Genomic DNA, 15,805 nt, shown 5'->3' with positions numbered 1-15,805 from the left:
CTTTATGTATCAGCAAGGCCTTATAGAATTTATTCACATGTGTTACAAAAATTATAAGCATAAGTTCAAATTTAAATATGGGTATGAACACAAATTGATTAAAATGACAATTATACTTATTTTGGGTGTATGCTTTTTAATATCTCAAACTTGGATTCAAATACTTATTGTTATGCGTTTAAAATTGTGCATCTAATCAACAACTCATGTTAAGTATGATGATGCCATATGATGATGCATGAACTTTTCTTTGTTTCTGCTATATCATAAAAGAGAAACATTATTATTTCTTGAGTAAGTAAGTGCAGATTACAATAATTTAGTCATTCATTTGACCTAATGAAAACATATGAGGGATCTACATCATAAGAATATACTGTACTGGACAGCAGTGACAGTGTCACACTCCACAGTCAGATTAGTGGAGGCCTGTTGGGAGTTTGGACACTGATTGGTCGCCCACTGACCTGTCAAACCTTTCCTCTAATCCAATTGAGGTCTTATGACTGGACTCTATAAACAGGACTAATTAAGCCAAAACGCAGAAGAGACTGTGTTTCAATGGAGGATATTCCCGGATAATAACGGTGTAGCCGGTGATGTTGATAACTATAAAGAAAGTGTATTCATATGTGAGAGAGAGGCACAGAGCAAGATGCTTGAGGGGATTTATGCTGAGCTGAAGACATCCGGGGGACAACTCTGCGTATATCGAATGTAGAAAGGTAACTTTACATAGTCACTGTCTTAGAACACAGAGATGTGGGAAGCATTATTCTTCAATATATAAGACGTTTAGAATCTTAGTAACAAATTATTTATATATTCCTCTAGCCAACATTTTTAAACCTGCATACGTCCAGATATGCCGTTAATGACAGGTGCAGTAATGAATTTTACAGTGATTTGCCTATTCATACATGGTGATTATAATATCCTCTGCATTAAAAATAGTATTGCACATGACCCTTTTCAACATATAAGTGTTTTGTAGTAATAGAAAGACCAGTGATTCAAAGAAAGTGACAGTCGTGAGGGGCAAAAGTCATGATAATCCACTATTATAATCCACTGTAGACATGTTGCTGCATAAATGCAAATATAAATATTTTCAAATCACTTTTGAATTTATATAGTAGAATAAAATGAAAAATGCAGCATTACAGCATTGCAGTTCAGTGACCAGGAAGAACAGAAAATGTTCAGTGATTAGTTCTGTTAGTTAGGCTCTTGCGTCCTATGCAATGTAGTTCCCCCATTTAACAAGTAATTAAAGAGGTAATTACTTAAAGAGGTGTGCTGGAGACTGTGCTTTAGCTAATTATAGCTTGCCAATCTACGCAAATGCATTCATTTATTCACCTTCATTTCGTTCCAAACATGTAAGACTGTGTCTGTGGGACACAGAAGAAGATACTAAGAAAAAAATTGTCTACATTTTTTTTTCTTTTTTTCTTTTTTTGTGCATACATTTTGTTTTAGGCAATTCTTTAAAATCTATTATTTTGTGTCAGCTACTCAGCCATTTCTGCATAAAATGGGCATAAAATTGGATTTGATACTCTACTCAGACACAACAATACACATAAAGTCTGCTTAAACAAGTAAAACACAATAATATGTGAACAAACAGTGTAACGTTTACAGTTCAGGGACGAGAAAAATGGTGAGTTCCTAGGCTAATAACAAAAAAAAAAAAATCAAAATTAGCTTAAATTGTGTCCAACCTCATGTTATATAAGATTAGGATGAGTTTGTGTCTTCATCAGAATTGGATAAATGTAGCATTGCATCAGTGACTCATCAAAGGATGCTCTGCAGTGAATGGGTGCCGTCAGAATGAGAGTCCAAACAGCTGATAAAAACATCACAATAATCCACAGCACGCATCAGTTAACATCTGGACGTTTTTAACTTACTTAAGACGATATACAAGTCCACAATCATATTGCTTTCTCCAGTGAAAAAGTGTTCTGGTCTGAATCAGGAGAGAAATCTGCACAGATCAAGCAGATCTTATAACAAACAGCTTTTGGCTTCATAAGATGGTAACTGATGGACTGGAGTGTTGTGGATTATTGTGATGTTTTTATCAGCTGTTTGGACTCTCATTCTGACGGCACCCATTCACTGCAGAGCATCCGTTGATGACACATTAATGCAATGCTACATTTCTCCAAATCTGATGAAGATACAAACTCATCTACATCTTGGATGGCCCGCGTACATTTTCAGTAAATTCGTATTTTTTGGTGAAGCTATGAAGTCCAAGGGTTCACCTCATTTTTCATGCAGCTGTGTGACGTGTGTCACTTGTGTCTGACAGAATGAGCACATTTGTGACACTGGCGGAGGTGCTGGAGTCACGGGGAGCTCCTCTGGAGGAGGACGAGGTCTGGGCTCTCCTCCTCGCTGCTGCAGAAACCCTAATCTCCATCTCCACTAAAGGTAGAGAGATCTCTCAAATCTTTTTCATGCTCTCATCCTTGATTGACAACACACACAATCTGTCACCATTTCATCTCCCACCCTTCATCCAGATCCTGGAAACATGTGCTGTGTCATCAGTCCCGGCTCCATGCTCCTTTCTGCCGTCGGCTGTGTTGCCTTCAAAACCTGCGGCCGATCCGAGGACATGAGCTCATTCGCTTCCCCGGAGATGTCACAGAGCAGCTCTTCCACCAGAAGACAGGCCACGGAAAAGGTGAGCTGACCTCAAAGTATTGTAGGTAGTTTTCAGTCTGACCTTCCTGCTGAAGTTTAAGAGAAGCAGCGGTGAGTGTCTTCAGATGATGAGCTTTCCAAGCGTGGTTTATGACAAATCAAGACAAAGTGTAGCATTTATTTGCTCTGATTTTAGATGGTGGTTTACTCACTAGGCATGACTCTCTATTGGACAGTCGATTATCACCTTCCACAAAATCAGGTGAGCTCCTTTTCAATTAATTTTCTTCAAAAAATAAAAATAAAACACATCTTTGCCATGGGATTGCCATAAAAAATATTTAAATATAGAGCACTTTTTTTGTGGTACAATATACAATTCAGCCAGAATTAAGTATTTGATGATGTCTAAATATATATCTATATTAATAATAATAAAAATAACTACGGAAATAATTTATTTGATCATTGGATTGCAAATATAAATCGAAAATATTTTTTCTCCCAATATTTGTATTATGTTTCGTGAAATGACATAAATTTGCATAATTTGGATTTAATTTTGAAACAGTGTTTATATTTTCCTTTATTTTCCTCCATTTTCCATTAATTTTATTTTTAGTCATTTTATGTTTTTATTATTATGAAAAATAAAAAATAAATCTTTTTTGTAGTTAAACAGTACATAATTTAAAGTGAAAATTAGAAATGTAGTTTTGGCTACTAGCTGAAAATTTTTTTTATTTTTGTATTTTATTTTATTTTAGGTAGCTAATGTTTATTTTATTTTAAATAAAAAATAGTTTTTTGTGTTTTTGTTTTAGTTTTAGTATTAACTATAATAAGCTTGAAGATGAATATTTCTTAGAAATCTACACAAAACACGAAATATTAAATATATAACTATAGAACATTCATTTAATAAAAAAATATATATATATGCTTATTGGTCAGAAGAATTGAGTCAACCTGAACTCTTTTTGTTCCTCATTGGTTGATGTCAAGAATCCCCAAAAGGAACAAAACAAATGAAATCAGCATGAACTCTTGTCAGTTAATAGAGTTAGAGTTGATGTGAACTCACCTGTTCTCCTGCAGCCGGTCCGGCTCAGTGACAGTCTGAACAGTGTTTTACTGAGCATGTGTGAGGATGTGGCTCACAGACGCATGAACCTGCTGACGGTGATGGAGACGTGTCAACAACACCATACGAGCGCCGTCCTGCCCCGGCCACAGAAGCCCATCAGACAGATGGCAGAGGAGGTTCTGCAGGTAACTCACTTTACCACTGTGGTTTAAAACAAAAACTAAACAGATTTGGGGCTAACACTGAAGCTAATATAACAGTCTCTCACTGCGAGTTCACTAAAAGACATATGCGAGTGTTGGTAATAGTGAGCTACTCTGAAAATAAAAACTGGTGCAGGATTTATTTTGAAACAGTTTTCAGTCAGAAATTGCCAGTAAACTTAAAAAAAAAGTAAAAGAAAAGCTGTTTTTAAACATTTTTTGGTGTATATATTTAGATAATAATAGTTTATATATATATATATATATATATATATATATATATATATATATATATATATATCGAAAAATAAAGTGAACGAAATTTTCTTAGTATAGATTTTTCAAATGAAAAGTTTGTTTGTTTATAATTTAATTCAATCAATTTTAAATGATCATAAATGTCTTTTTTGGATAATCTAAACAATAAAATAGAATTATAAAGTTAAAAAAATAATAAAGTAAAAGTAGATGTTTAAAATTGTATTTAAGTTAATGTAAATGTCAGTCTTATATATATATATATATATATATATATATATATATATATATATATATATATATATATATATATATATATATATATATACACAGTACAGACCAAAAGTTTGGAAACATTACTATTTTTAATGTTTGTGAAAGAAGTGTCTTCTGCTCATCAAGCCTGCATTTATTCGATCAAAAATACAGAAAAAACAGTAATATTGTGAAATATTATTACAACTTAAAATAATAGTTTTCCATTTGAATATACTTTAAAGAAATCATTTATTCCTGTGATGCAAAGCTGAATTTTCAGCATCATTCCTCCAGTCTTCAGTGTCACATGTAACATCAGTCGATCACATGATCATTTAGAAATCATTCTAATATTCTGATTTATTATGAGTGTTGGAAACAGTTCTGCTGTCGAATATATTTGATGAAGAAAAGGTTAAAAAGAACTGCATTTATTAAAAAAAAATTCTAATAATATATTTTCTTTACTATCACTTTTTATCAATTTAACACATCCTTGCTGAATAAAAGTATTGATTTTATTTTAAAAAAGAAGAAAAAAAATTACTGACCAGTAGTGTATATTGTTATTATAAAATATTTATATTTTAAAAACATAGCTTCTTTTTTTGTAACTTTTAATTCATCAAAGTATCCTAAAAAAAAGTATCAGATGTTCTGAAATTTCTTTTTTTTAATTTACTTTGATAATGAATCATCATATTAGAATGATTTCTAAAGGATCATGTGATAATGATCCTAAAAATTCAGCTTTGCATCACAGAAATAAATGATAATTTAAAGTATAATAAATTTAAAAACAATTCTTTTAAATTGTAATAATATTTCACAATATCACTGTGTTTTCTGTATTTTTGATCAAATAAATGCAGGCTTGATGAGCAGAAGAAAAGTCTTTCAAAAACATTAAAAATAGTAATGTTTCCAAACTTTTGGACTGTACTGTATATATATATACAAAATTGAAAAATATTAAAGTATAATAAATAATTTTCTATAATATATTTTCGCAAATATTTCTAATTCTGATATTGATGTTGGTATATATAAATAAATATCTTGACAAGGTAAAGTGGGGGTTGTTTTACACAACCATCAAGGAACACGGACTGCATCCGAATGTTCTCTTTAAAAACACCAAAGTATTGCTTTTGATTTCTAGGCTGAAAGAAACCCCGATGATTCATCTCATCTTACAGACCGAAGCCAGAGGCTCAGAGAAAGACTGCGAGGTACTGTCTGTTTCATGATCTACTGAGTTTTTACGAATGACCTCACATTACTCTTAAAGTAAGTATTTTAACGCTCTTGTTCTGCATCAGGTGCTTCCTGTCAGAACTCTTTCTGGCCGCTGAAAGACAACAGCACACGGTCACCAGCAGACTTCAGCAGGTCAGCACAAACAAGAATTAGAGTAAAAGAGCTTCAGCTTGCTTAAAGAGTCAAACTATCAATCAGGCGAAGACAGAAGACGTGGAGTAGATTGTGTTGATCATTCAGAGATGTGCTTTATAGAGTTAAAATCCAAACCCACTGCTCTTCATCTTGTAGAAGTCATAGCTCACACCAAAAGAGCAGAAACATGGCATGGCTGAGCCAAAGTCCTGTTCTGGACAGACGCCGTCACTTCAACTCAAGGGCAGATCAGCTGCTTGGCTCTTCATTCAGCCTTAATGAACGGAAAATAAAGGTTAGGAACTGAATGTGCCCTCATTATTACATTTATAAAGCGTTCCAGTCAGGATCACGGAGTAATTCTCGTCTGTGTCGGTCCTCAGGACACGGGCCCAGAGTTCATCCAAATGCTGGAGGAGCCTCTGGTGGATTTAGAGCTGCCTAACTCTATTGTGGTCGGTTTAATAGCGCTACTGTATCCGTTACAGTACTGAGAAGAGTCTGCACTCATTTCCTCTGTCCTTCCTTCTCTCTTTCTAAACAGTCAAACAAAGGCAGGTCACGATCAAACCAAAGGGACTTGAGGGTGATGATGCCAAACGGACAGAACATTCTGCTCAAGTGTGATGTCAAGTCCCGAGGAGGCGACGTCTTCGATATGATCGCCGCTCACGCCAACCTCGTGGAGCACTTTTACTTCGGCCTTGCATATAGTGATGGTAAAACACCTAATAGACATATTTTAATAACATTATAGTCTTTATCACTGAATTCGTTTTTTTGTTTTACTTTCACTAATTGTGTTGTGTTTTTTTGCCATTTCTTTTAAATATATTTCATGTTTTATATAAGATTTTATTCGTTTTTATTTCATTTTTAGTTATCGTAGTACATCAATTCAGACTAGATTTTTTTATATTTTATTTCAGTTAATGTCAATTTGCATCATTTTTTATTTATTTTTATTTCAAGAAACAAAATTGTGATTTTGTTTTGATTTTAATTTTTGTTATCATAATGACCCTGGTTTGGCATTCTGAAAAATATAAATAAAATAATATAATATAAATATTTAAAACATATAAATATAATATACAATTTATTATAATATATATTTTAAATATTTCTAATTTCTATATTGATGTTGGTTTATATATATATATATATATATATATATATATATATATATATATATATATATATATATATATATATATATATATATATATATATTATTTTTTTTTTTCATTTTTTTTTTTTTTTTCATTTAACATTTATTTAAAGTGATAAAATTGTGATCCTTTTACTTTTAATTTCAGTTAACTATAATCAAGCTGGTGTGGTATTTTGAATATAATAAATACATATTTTATTAAATAAAGAATATTTGTAAAATAAAAATAGAAATCTAGAATATATCATTTAATATATAATGTTTTGTATTTCCAATTGTCATATTGATGACTAATTAGGTCAGTGTGAATGATGTGTGAAAGAATTCATAATATTTTCTTTCTCTTTTTCAGATAATGAATTTTTCTTTATTGACAATGACTCCAAAATATCCAAAGTTGCCCCTGGCGCCTGGAAGAAAGGGCCCTCTGCCACATTTGTGCTTTATTTCCGCATCAGATATTTTGTGACTGACGTCTCTGTTCTTCTGTAAGTCTCCTTCTTTCCTTCCTTTAATGGTGTGTTTGGATCTGTCTCTGTTGTCTAACATTGCCCTTCATGGCCACAGACACAAGCTGACCCGTCATCAGTACTATCTCCAGCTGAGACGGGACGTTCTGGACGATCGTCTGTCCTGTAACGAGGAGACCTGCTTGTTTCTTGGTGCCTTGGCTCTTCAAGCAGAGTTTGGGGACAGTGTACCCGAGGTACTCTACATCAGGATCACTGAGATATATCACTATAGTGAAAACGATTTTATTATAGCCTGAATGCACTGGAAGTCACTTTGGATTAACATGTCTGCTAAATTAAATTAAATTAAATTAAATTAAATTAAATTAAATTAAATTAAATTAAATTAAATTAAATTAGTATTTTTAATTATTTTATTTATTTATTTTAATTATATTTTTTGCTTTTTAAATATCTATATAGTTTTTATTTGTTTTGGTTGTAAGTTTTAGTCAATTTAGTTTAAGTTATTCTATTCCATCAAAATAATTTACATTTTTTTTAAGTTTTATAATATTTTGACTATTTTATAATACTTTAATATTTTATGAAAATATTCAATAATGTGGTATATATATATATATATATATATATATATATATATATATATATATATATATATATATATATATTAGTGCTGGGTAATGATTACATTTTTTTAAAAAATTATATGGTTTTTTTTTTCAGATAATGAGAATGTTTGTTAAAAAAAATTTTTTATTATTATTATGTCAAAGTATTTTATTTCATTTTTATTTATTTTTTTCAGATTTTAGTTAACGATATAAATCGTGCTCCAAAAATATTTTCAGTGTTACAGTCATAAATACTTGTGTGCTTTAGTCTCTATATCTGTGCAGTGATGTCACGTCTGTAAATGGTGCCACAGAAGACAAAAATAAATAATATCACGTCTTCCGGAAGCATTGAGAGCGTATCAGGTCACATTTCTATTAAGCAGATGCTAGATGGTTATGCAGTGAACTAATCTGATGTAACGTGTGTGAGTGTATCCTTGGGTTTTCTGTGTCTCCTGCAGGTCTGGGGGAAGAACTACTATCAGCCGGAGCATTACGTCTCCAAGAGGGTTTTGCAGAAAATGGCAATGCCTTGCCTGAAAGAAGAGCTGCTCCGGTTACACGCCAACAACGCAAACATGAGCCCAGAGGAGGCGGAGCTTGAGTTCCTCAAGGTTACATTCACTTCTGTTCTTACTGACAGCACACACAGTATGTGATTAAAGGCCATCATCGTTTCATTTTACTCTTTTATATGAAGTCTGTTTGAGGTTAGTTGTCACACATTTTACTCTATTCAACATTTAACCCTAAGAATACTCATTTTTACAAAGGGGCATGTTGTCACATAATATGGGGTAAGTTGTCACAATGGAACCAGCCATAAAACAGCCTATTAGTCTTTTCAATTAAGTTAAAACTTGAAAATATACTGTATATGAAAGAATAAAACTGAAAGAGGTAACATGGAGAAATATTAAACATGATACTTATTTGAAAACATGACATTAAAAAAAAATCATATTGAGAATGCAGTTCAACCTTTAAATGTGTTTATCAATGTGGTTTTATTGTGTACACTTCTTTATCTGACAGCTACAGTAAAAAGAGGACATAATTCATACAAAAATAATATTTATATTAATCATTTTATAGAGTTTAAGGTTAACGAAAACACACTTTTTCATAATTAGACATTTGACACGAAAACCTCATGAGATGAATGTTGTGACAATTTTCCTAGGTGAGAAATAGCTTTTATATATTTTTTTGAAGTTTATTTTTTATTTTTACTTTAATCCTTTTAATTTTTTTATTTGAAATGGACTTTTAATCATTTAATAATTTTGTTTGTATATATATATATATATATATATATATATATATATATATATATATATATATATATATATATATATATATATATATATATATATATATATAACAAAAATATTCAATTATTAACATTTTAAATAAAGCTATAAAATGTTAATCTAAAATATAAAAATAAAATGGAAAAAAAGGAAAAATAAATTGTACTTTAAAAAATTATAAAAGCTAGTTTAGTTTAGTTTAATTAGTTTAACTTATTAAAACTAAACATATATTAAAATAACTAAAACTGAAACTGAAATATATAGAAAATAAATATGTTTGTATAAATTTATATAGATACCTTATTTTCTACATATTTCGGTTTTAGTTTGAATTATTTTAGTATGTCAAATTAAACTAAATTAAAATAAGATATGTAACTGAAATTAAATATGCTTACATCCTCTATTTCAAATAATAATTCAATAACAGCTCAATGCAATGAATTTCAAACATTTTTCAGTGTGACTTCAGTGTCCAAATCCTTTTTAGAGCCACATTTCTTAGTTAAAACAGAGAATGAGAAGAATGGAAAATGTGACAGCTGCATTTATTTGAGCCTCATGTGACAAAATGCTTTTCATCTGGCAATATTGCATTTATTCAAAGCCCATAAAGACTGCACGGGCTGCCAGCCAGATATTTGTACTGAACAGTTTTTCTGGAAGCGCTGATGTCTGGTGGGTGTCCCGATGACTTCCTCCACAGAGCGTCCAGCAGCTTCCGGAGTACGGCGTGCTGCTCCACCGCGCGGCCCGAGAGAAGAAGCCCGTGTTCGGGGAGCTGCTGCTGGGAGTCTGTGCCAAAGGAGTCGTTGTGTATGAAGTTATTAATAACTCCCGAACCGCAAGCCTTAGATTCCACTGGAGAGAGATGACCAACATCACCTCAGCGGTGAGTCGACAAACACCGTAGTTATTCAGAAAAACTGTTTTTTTTACGATACGACAGCAAGAATATTAAAAACACTTCCTCCTGTCCGAGATTAATGTGCGCACTGTGAGTTAACCATTCTCAGATTTTCCCTTGAATAACAGATAGTATACAATATAAACAGTAGGATTACATCATACTCATTTTTGTCCAAATGTAATAAGTCTTCTATGAGGAAAATGTTTCCTTCTAAATTCAAATACATTTTGATATTTCTTTGAGGACTTTAAAGCCTTAAATTTAAGACTGTAATAAATATATAGATGGATGGATGGATGGTTAGATGGATGGATGTTAGATGGATGGATGGATGTTAGATGGATGGATGGATGGTTAGATGGATGGATGGATGTTAGATGGATGGATGGATGGATGGATGTTAGATGGATGGATGGATGGATGGATGTTAGATGGATGGATGTTAGATGGATGGTTAGATGGATGGATGTTAGATTGATGGATGGATGGATGTTAGATGGATGGATGGATGGTTAGATGGATGGATGTTAGATTGATGGATGGATGGATGGATGGATGTTAGATGGATGGATGAATGGATGGATGTTAGATGGATGGATGGATGGATGGATGTTAGATGGATGGATGTTAGATGGATGGTTAGATGGATGGATGTTAGATGGATGGATGGATGTTAGATGGATGGATGTTAGATGGATAGATGGATGGATGGATGTTAGATGGATGGATGGATGGATGTTGGATGGATGGATGGATGGATGGATGTTAGATGGATGGATGGATGTTAGATGGATAGATGGATGGATGGATGGATGGATGTTAGATGGATGGATGGATGTTAGATGGATGGATGGATGTTAGATGGATAGATGGATGGATGGATGGATGGATGTTAGATGGATGGATGGATGGATGTTAGATGGATGGATGGATGTTAGATGGATAGATGGATGGATGGATGGATGGATGTTAGATGGATGGATGGATGGATGTTAGATGGATGGTTAGATGGATGGATGGATGGATGTTAGATGGATGGATGGTTAGATGGATGGATGATGGATGGATGGATGGATGGATGGATGGATGGATGGATGGATGGATGGATGTTAGATGGATGGATGGATGTTAGATGGATGGATGTTAGATGGATGGATGGATGGATGGATGTTAGATGGATGGATGGATGGATGTTGGATGGATGGATGGATGGATGGATGTTAGATGGATGGATGGATGTTAGATGGATAGATGGATGGTTAGATGGATGGATGGATGGATGTTAGATGGATGGATGGTTAGATGGATGGATGGATGGATGGATAATCTTTCTTACTTTGTTCTTCTCAACACAGCGACGTAAGTTCATCTTTGAGAGCAGCACCAGTAAAAAGAAGAACATCTTTCTGACCGAAAAGTCAAAAGTGGCCAAATACTTGTGTGACCTCTGCTCTGCACAGCACAAGTTTCACAAAGAGATGAGCTCGCGCCGGCTCACACACAGCCTCGCTTCAGGTCAGTCATGTTCCCTCAGTCTCATGGGCTTCCCTGTATTGAGCAGTCAGCAGCCGTGTGCATGTGTCTGCAGAGGACAGTATGGTGCAGTATTCAGCCGCCTGCAGGACTCAGAACAACCAGCTCAACGGAGAACGCCTCGACACCTCCATGAGCAGGTTCTGTGAGGACGTCGCTTCCCGCATCGAAGCAAAGATCAAGCAACAAAGAGACTTACTGGACCGCAGAGGGTGAGGAAAAACGGCACGGATCACATGTGTAACTATCACCTCGTCTGTCTGGACACTTTTTCTGTTTCATGCGAAGAGAGATTTCAAGCTATTTAGATTCCATAACATGACTTATTTTAGACTAGTGGAAAGAAAACATAAAAAAAAACATGGATGGATGGATGGATGATGGATGAGGGATGATGGATGGATGGATGGATGGATGGATGGATGATGGATGGATGGATGATGGATGATGGATGATGGATTGATGGATGGATGATGGATGATGGATGGATGGATGGATGGATGAATGGATGATGGATGGATGATGGTTTGATGGATGGATGATGGATGGATGGATGATGGATGATGGATTGATGGATGGATGATGGATGGATGGATGGATGATGGATGATGGATGATGGATGATGGATGATGGATGATGGATGGATGGATGGATGGATGGATGGATGGATGGATGGATGATGGATGATGGATGGATGGATGAATGGATGATGGATGATGGATGATGGATGGATGGATGATGGATGATGGATGATGGATGGATGAATGGATGATGGATGGATGGATGGATGGATAGATGGATGAATGGATGAATGGATGATGGATGGATGGATGGATGGATGATGAATGATGGATGGATAAATGGATGATGGATGGATGGATGAATGGATGATGGATGGATGGATAGATGGATGGATGGATGGATGAATGGATGATGGATGGATGGATGGATGGATGGACGGATGGATGGATGGATGGATGGATGATGGATGGATGGATGGATGATGGATGGATGGATGGATGGATGAATGGATGATGGATGGATGGATGAATGGATGATGGATGGATGGATAGATGGATGGATGGATGGATGAATGGATGGATGATGGATGGATGGATAGATGGATGGATGGATGGATGAATGGATGATGGATGGATGGATGGATGGATGGACGGATGGATGGATGGATGGATGGATGATGGATGGATGGATGGATGATGGATGGATGGATGGATGGATGAATGGATGATGGATGGATGGATGGATGATGAATGATGGATGGATAAATGGATGATGGATGGATGGATGAATGGATGATGGATGGATGGATGGATGGATGGATGATGGATGGATGGATGGATGGATGGATGAATGGATGGATGGATGGGTGGATTTTAAAAAGAAATACAAACCCTGTCCTAACTAAAAGAAAAAAAAAGTTGAGAAAAAGATTGAATCCATGTTTTGTTCATAATATCACATAATTTTTTTAAAGGTTATTCATTTTTGACAAAGAACACAGATAAAGGATCTTCATCACAGCACATGTGTCAGTTAGATAAAGCCATGTTTGTATATTTTCAAACATAACATTTCAGAAAATATGTAATGTGATTATTCAGCTGGGGCAAGTATGATATCTATTAGTTACAATTCGAAATAATTCACGCGTAATGTCTGTTTGTTTCATTTCTAGATCTCAAAGTCCAGCGTTTCAGAGAAGCTCTTGTAGCTCTCCAAAGCGTTGCTATGAAGTCCCTTTAATGTCTTCACCTTTAAGAGGTATGACAATCAGCTCATGATATGAACCTCTTCACACGGTTTACTTGGGAAACAGCACAATGCAATGTCCTTTCTCATAGATACTCCAACACCTGTACGATCTCCAGAGAGGGAAATAATCTGCGTTTCCCTCAAAAAGGATCCCAAAGTTGGCCTGGGTAAATGGATTCTGGACTCAATGTCACTTACTGCTATGCAGAATATTAATTCACTCTTTATTCATTTCGGCTCTAGGTATTGTAATTGTCGGAGAAGACAATGCTGGGAAACTGGACCTCGGGATCTTCATCGCATCTATAGTACCTGGAGGTCCAGCGGACCGAGATGGACGAATCAAACCAGGTGAATGCTCACGATCATCAGATGAAGTGCACTCAGAAGTCTCTGTGAGAGCATGAGTGAAGCCGAGCTCTGTGTTTCTGTCAGGTGGTCGACTGATCTCTCTGAATCAGCTCAGTCTGGAGGGCGTGTCCTTCAGCGAGGCCGCTGACATCATGCAGAGCAGCTCCAATCAGGTGGAGCTCATCGTCTCTCAGCCTAAAGGTACCATCGTGCTTTTTGTATTCCACTGCACGTGAGATAGCATCAGCACACACTAAAAACAAATGTTCTGGGCTTAACCAGGGTTATTATAGTTAACTAAGGGCACGTTTACATGACAATGATGAAAACTAAAAGATCAGCGAAAACAACTAAAAGCGCTGTATTAAGCATGCCAGTCATTTTGGTATAGGGGATATCGGATGCGTAGTTTTTTCACAAATTGGTATGGTTCTTGGTAAGGGTCTTTCGTGAAATGTCTGCAACATGCTTTGGTTAAAATTTCTCTGTGGTCTTGTAAAACACCCTTTTTACCTTGTCCAAAACAGCTCTGTTCACAATGACTCATTTTGGTGCATGTCTCTTTAAATGCTAATGAGCTCTGCTGACCCCGCCCCTTTGACTTCTGCGGAAGAGGAAAGGCGATTTGCAAATGATCATACAAATATAATAAAGTATAGGACTTAATTTTTCTGGATGTGCAGCTGGATTACGAATAGTGCTGAATCTGTGAACGGCTTGCTCTGAGAAATTGCTTGTGATTTGTGTTGATTTAAAAACAAGGGTGGATTTTTATTATTATAAGGCAGTTGTGTACACTCACTGCCAACACATTTAAGTTTGAGCACCATGTAAAAGTGTATTTTGCATCCAATGTCACCTTTAAGAAACACATGCTTGCACACATACCTGAACTATACGAATGTGCATGATGTCACCGTTTTTAATAACAGTATCATTTTAATAAGCTTGAACTTTTAAACCAGTTTTCGAAAGTTTGCGTTTTCAGGCCCCCAAAATGTCGTGGTAATGTAAACGTTTTCATTTTTTAGTTGAAAATGGTGTTGTGTAAACGCCCCCTAAAACTACAATCGTGAAAATATTAATGTTACTTGAAACAAAATTTACATTATTTCAACTAGTTGCCAAAGCAACATTTCTCTGCATTTCCCTGAAAATATTAAAATATTAGAATGTTTGTCAACCAATCAGATTCACGCATTCAACAGCGCCATACTACAAATTAAAAAAAATTACTATTTAAAACTAATTAATTGACAAAGACACACAAAAAAATTATTAAAACGTTAACTAAAATTAAAATGCAAGCGGAAAATGCAAAATATTAAACAAAAATATTATAGTATCTTAAATATACTTTAATAACATTGGGCTCAACAGCAACACCAAAAATGAATAGTTTGCATTAATCCTTTTAAGTTTGATAACTGATAAAATTATCTTCAACCAAAAAACTGAATAAACACAAATGTATAAGTTGATTTCTCATATAAATGAAGTTGTTCCAGTTTCAACATAATTGAGTGGTGGCTCTGTAGAACCAATTCATCTTATCTAAAATAAACGACTAGCGCAGCACATGATAAAAGTATCTCATTTAACGTACATTTAACAATCGAGCAAAATATCACTTGGCATGGTCATTGCTCATTCAGTGTTTACAAAATATCTACAAAAATATCAACAGAAGTCTTTTAAATGACAAATGGTAAATGGACTGCATTTATAACATCTTAAAAATTGGGTCCACAACCATGCACTTGTTCAAGTTGTGGTGCCTTGAATTTCTTTGT

The 15,805-nt window shown here is 34.5% G+C and overlaps 1 protein-coding gene across 1 annotated transcript in view; it reads left to right on the top strand.

Moving 5' to 3' along the window:
- The first annotated feature begins 542 nt into the window (after positions 1–542).
- The window catches only part of frmpd2 (FERM and PDZ domain containing 2), a 21,856-nt gene continuing 6,593 nt past the window's right edge, over positions 543–15,805 (top strand). The window contains exons 1-20 of the mRNA XM_052611183.1: positions 543–725; positions 2,327–2,448; positions 2,541–2,704; positions 2,861–2,926; positions 3,763–3,936; positions 5,633–5,702; positions 5,793–5,862; positions 6,022–6,160; positions 6,249–6,320; positions 6,410–6,584; positions 7,392–7,527; positions 7,607–7,745; positions 8,591–8,743; positions 10,152–10,337; positions 11,711–11,870; positions 11,944–12,100; positions 13,585–13,670; positions 13,751–13,828; positions 13,905–14,012; positions 14,097–14,213. Of these exons, the coding sequence (XP_052467143.1) occupies positions 2,328–2,448; positions 2,541–2,704; positions 2,861–2,926; positions 3,763–3,936; positions 5,633–5,702; positions 5,793–5,862; positions 6,022–6,160; positions 6,249–6,320; positions 6,410–6,584; positions 7,392–7,527; positions 7,607–7,745; positions 8,591–8,743; positions 10,152–10,337; positions 11,711–11,870; positions 11,944–12,100; positions 13,585–13,670; positions 13,751–13,828; positions 13,905–14,012; positions 14,097–14,213 (2,371 nt within the window). The 5' untranslated portion in view covers positions 543–725; position 2,327. The remainder of the gene's footprint in view (positions 726–2,326; positions 2,449–2,540; positions 2,705–2,860; positions 2,927–3,762; positions 3,937–5,632; positions 5,703–5,792; positions 5,863–6,021; positions 6,161–6,248; positions 6,321–6,409; positions 6,585–7,391; positions 7,528–7,606; positions 7,746–8,590; positions 8,744–10,151; positions 10,338–11,710; positions 11,871–11,943; positions 12,101–13,584; positions 13,671–13,750; positions 13,829–13,904; positions 14,013–14,096; positions 14,214–15,805) is intronic.

The sequence above is a fragment of the Carassius gibelio genome, chromosome A12, assembly GCF_023724105.1.
Source record: "Carassius gibelio isolate Cgi1373 ecotype wild population from Czech Republic chromosome A12, carGib1.2-hapl.c, whole genome shotgun sequence".
In the NCBI taxonomy this organism is placed as follows: domain Eukaryota; kingdom Metazoa; phylum Chordata; class Actinopteri; order Cypriniformes; family Cyprinidae; genus Carassius; species Carassius gibelio.
This window is presented reverse-complemented; position numbering and strand designations above follow the sequence as displayed.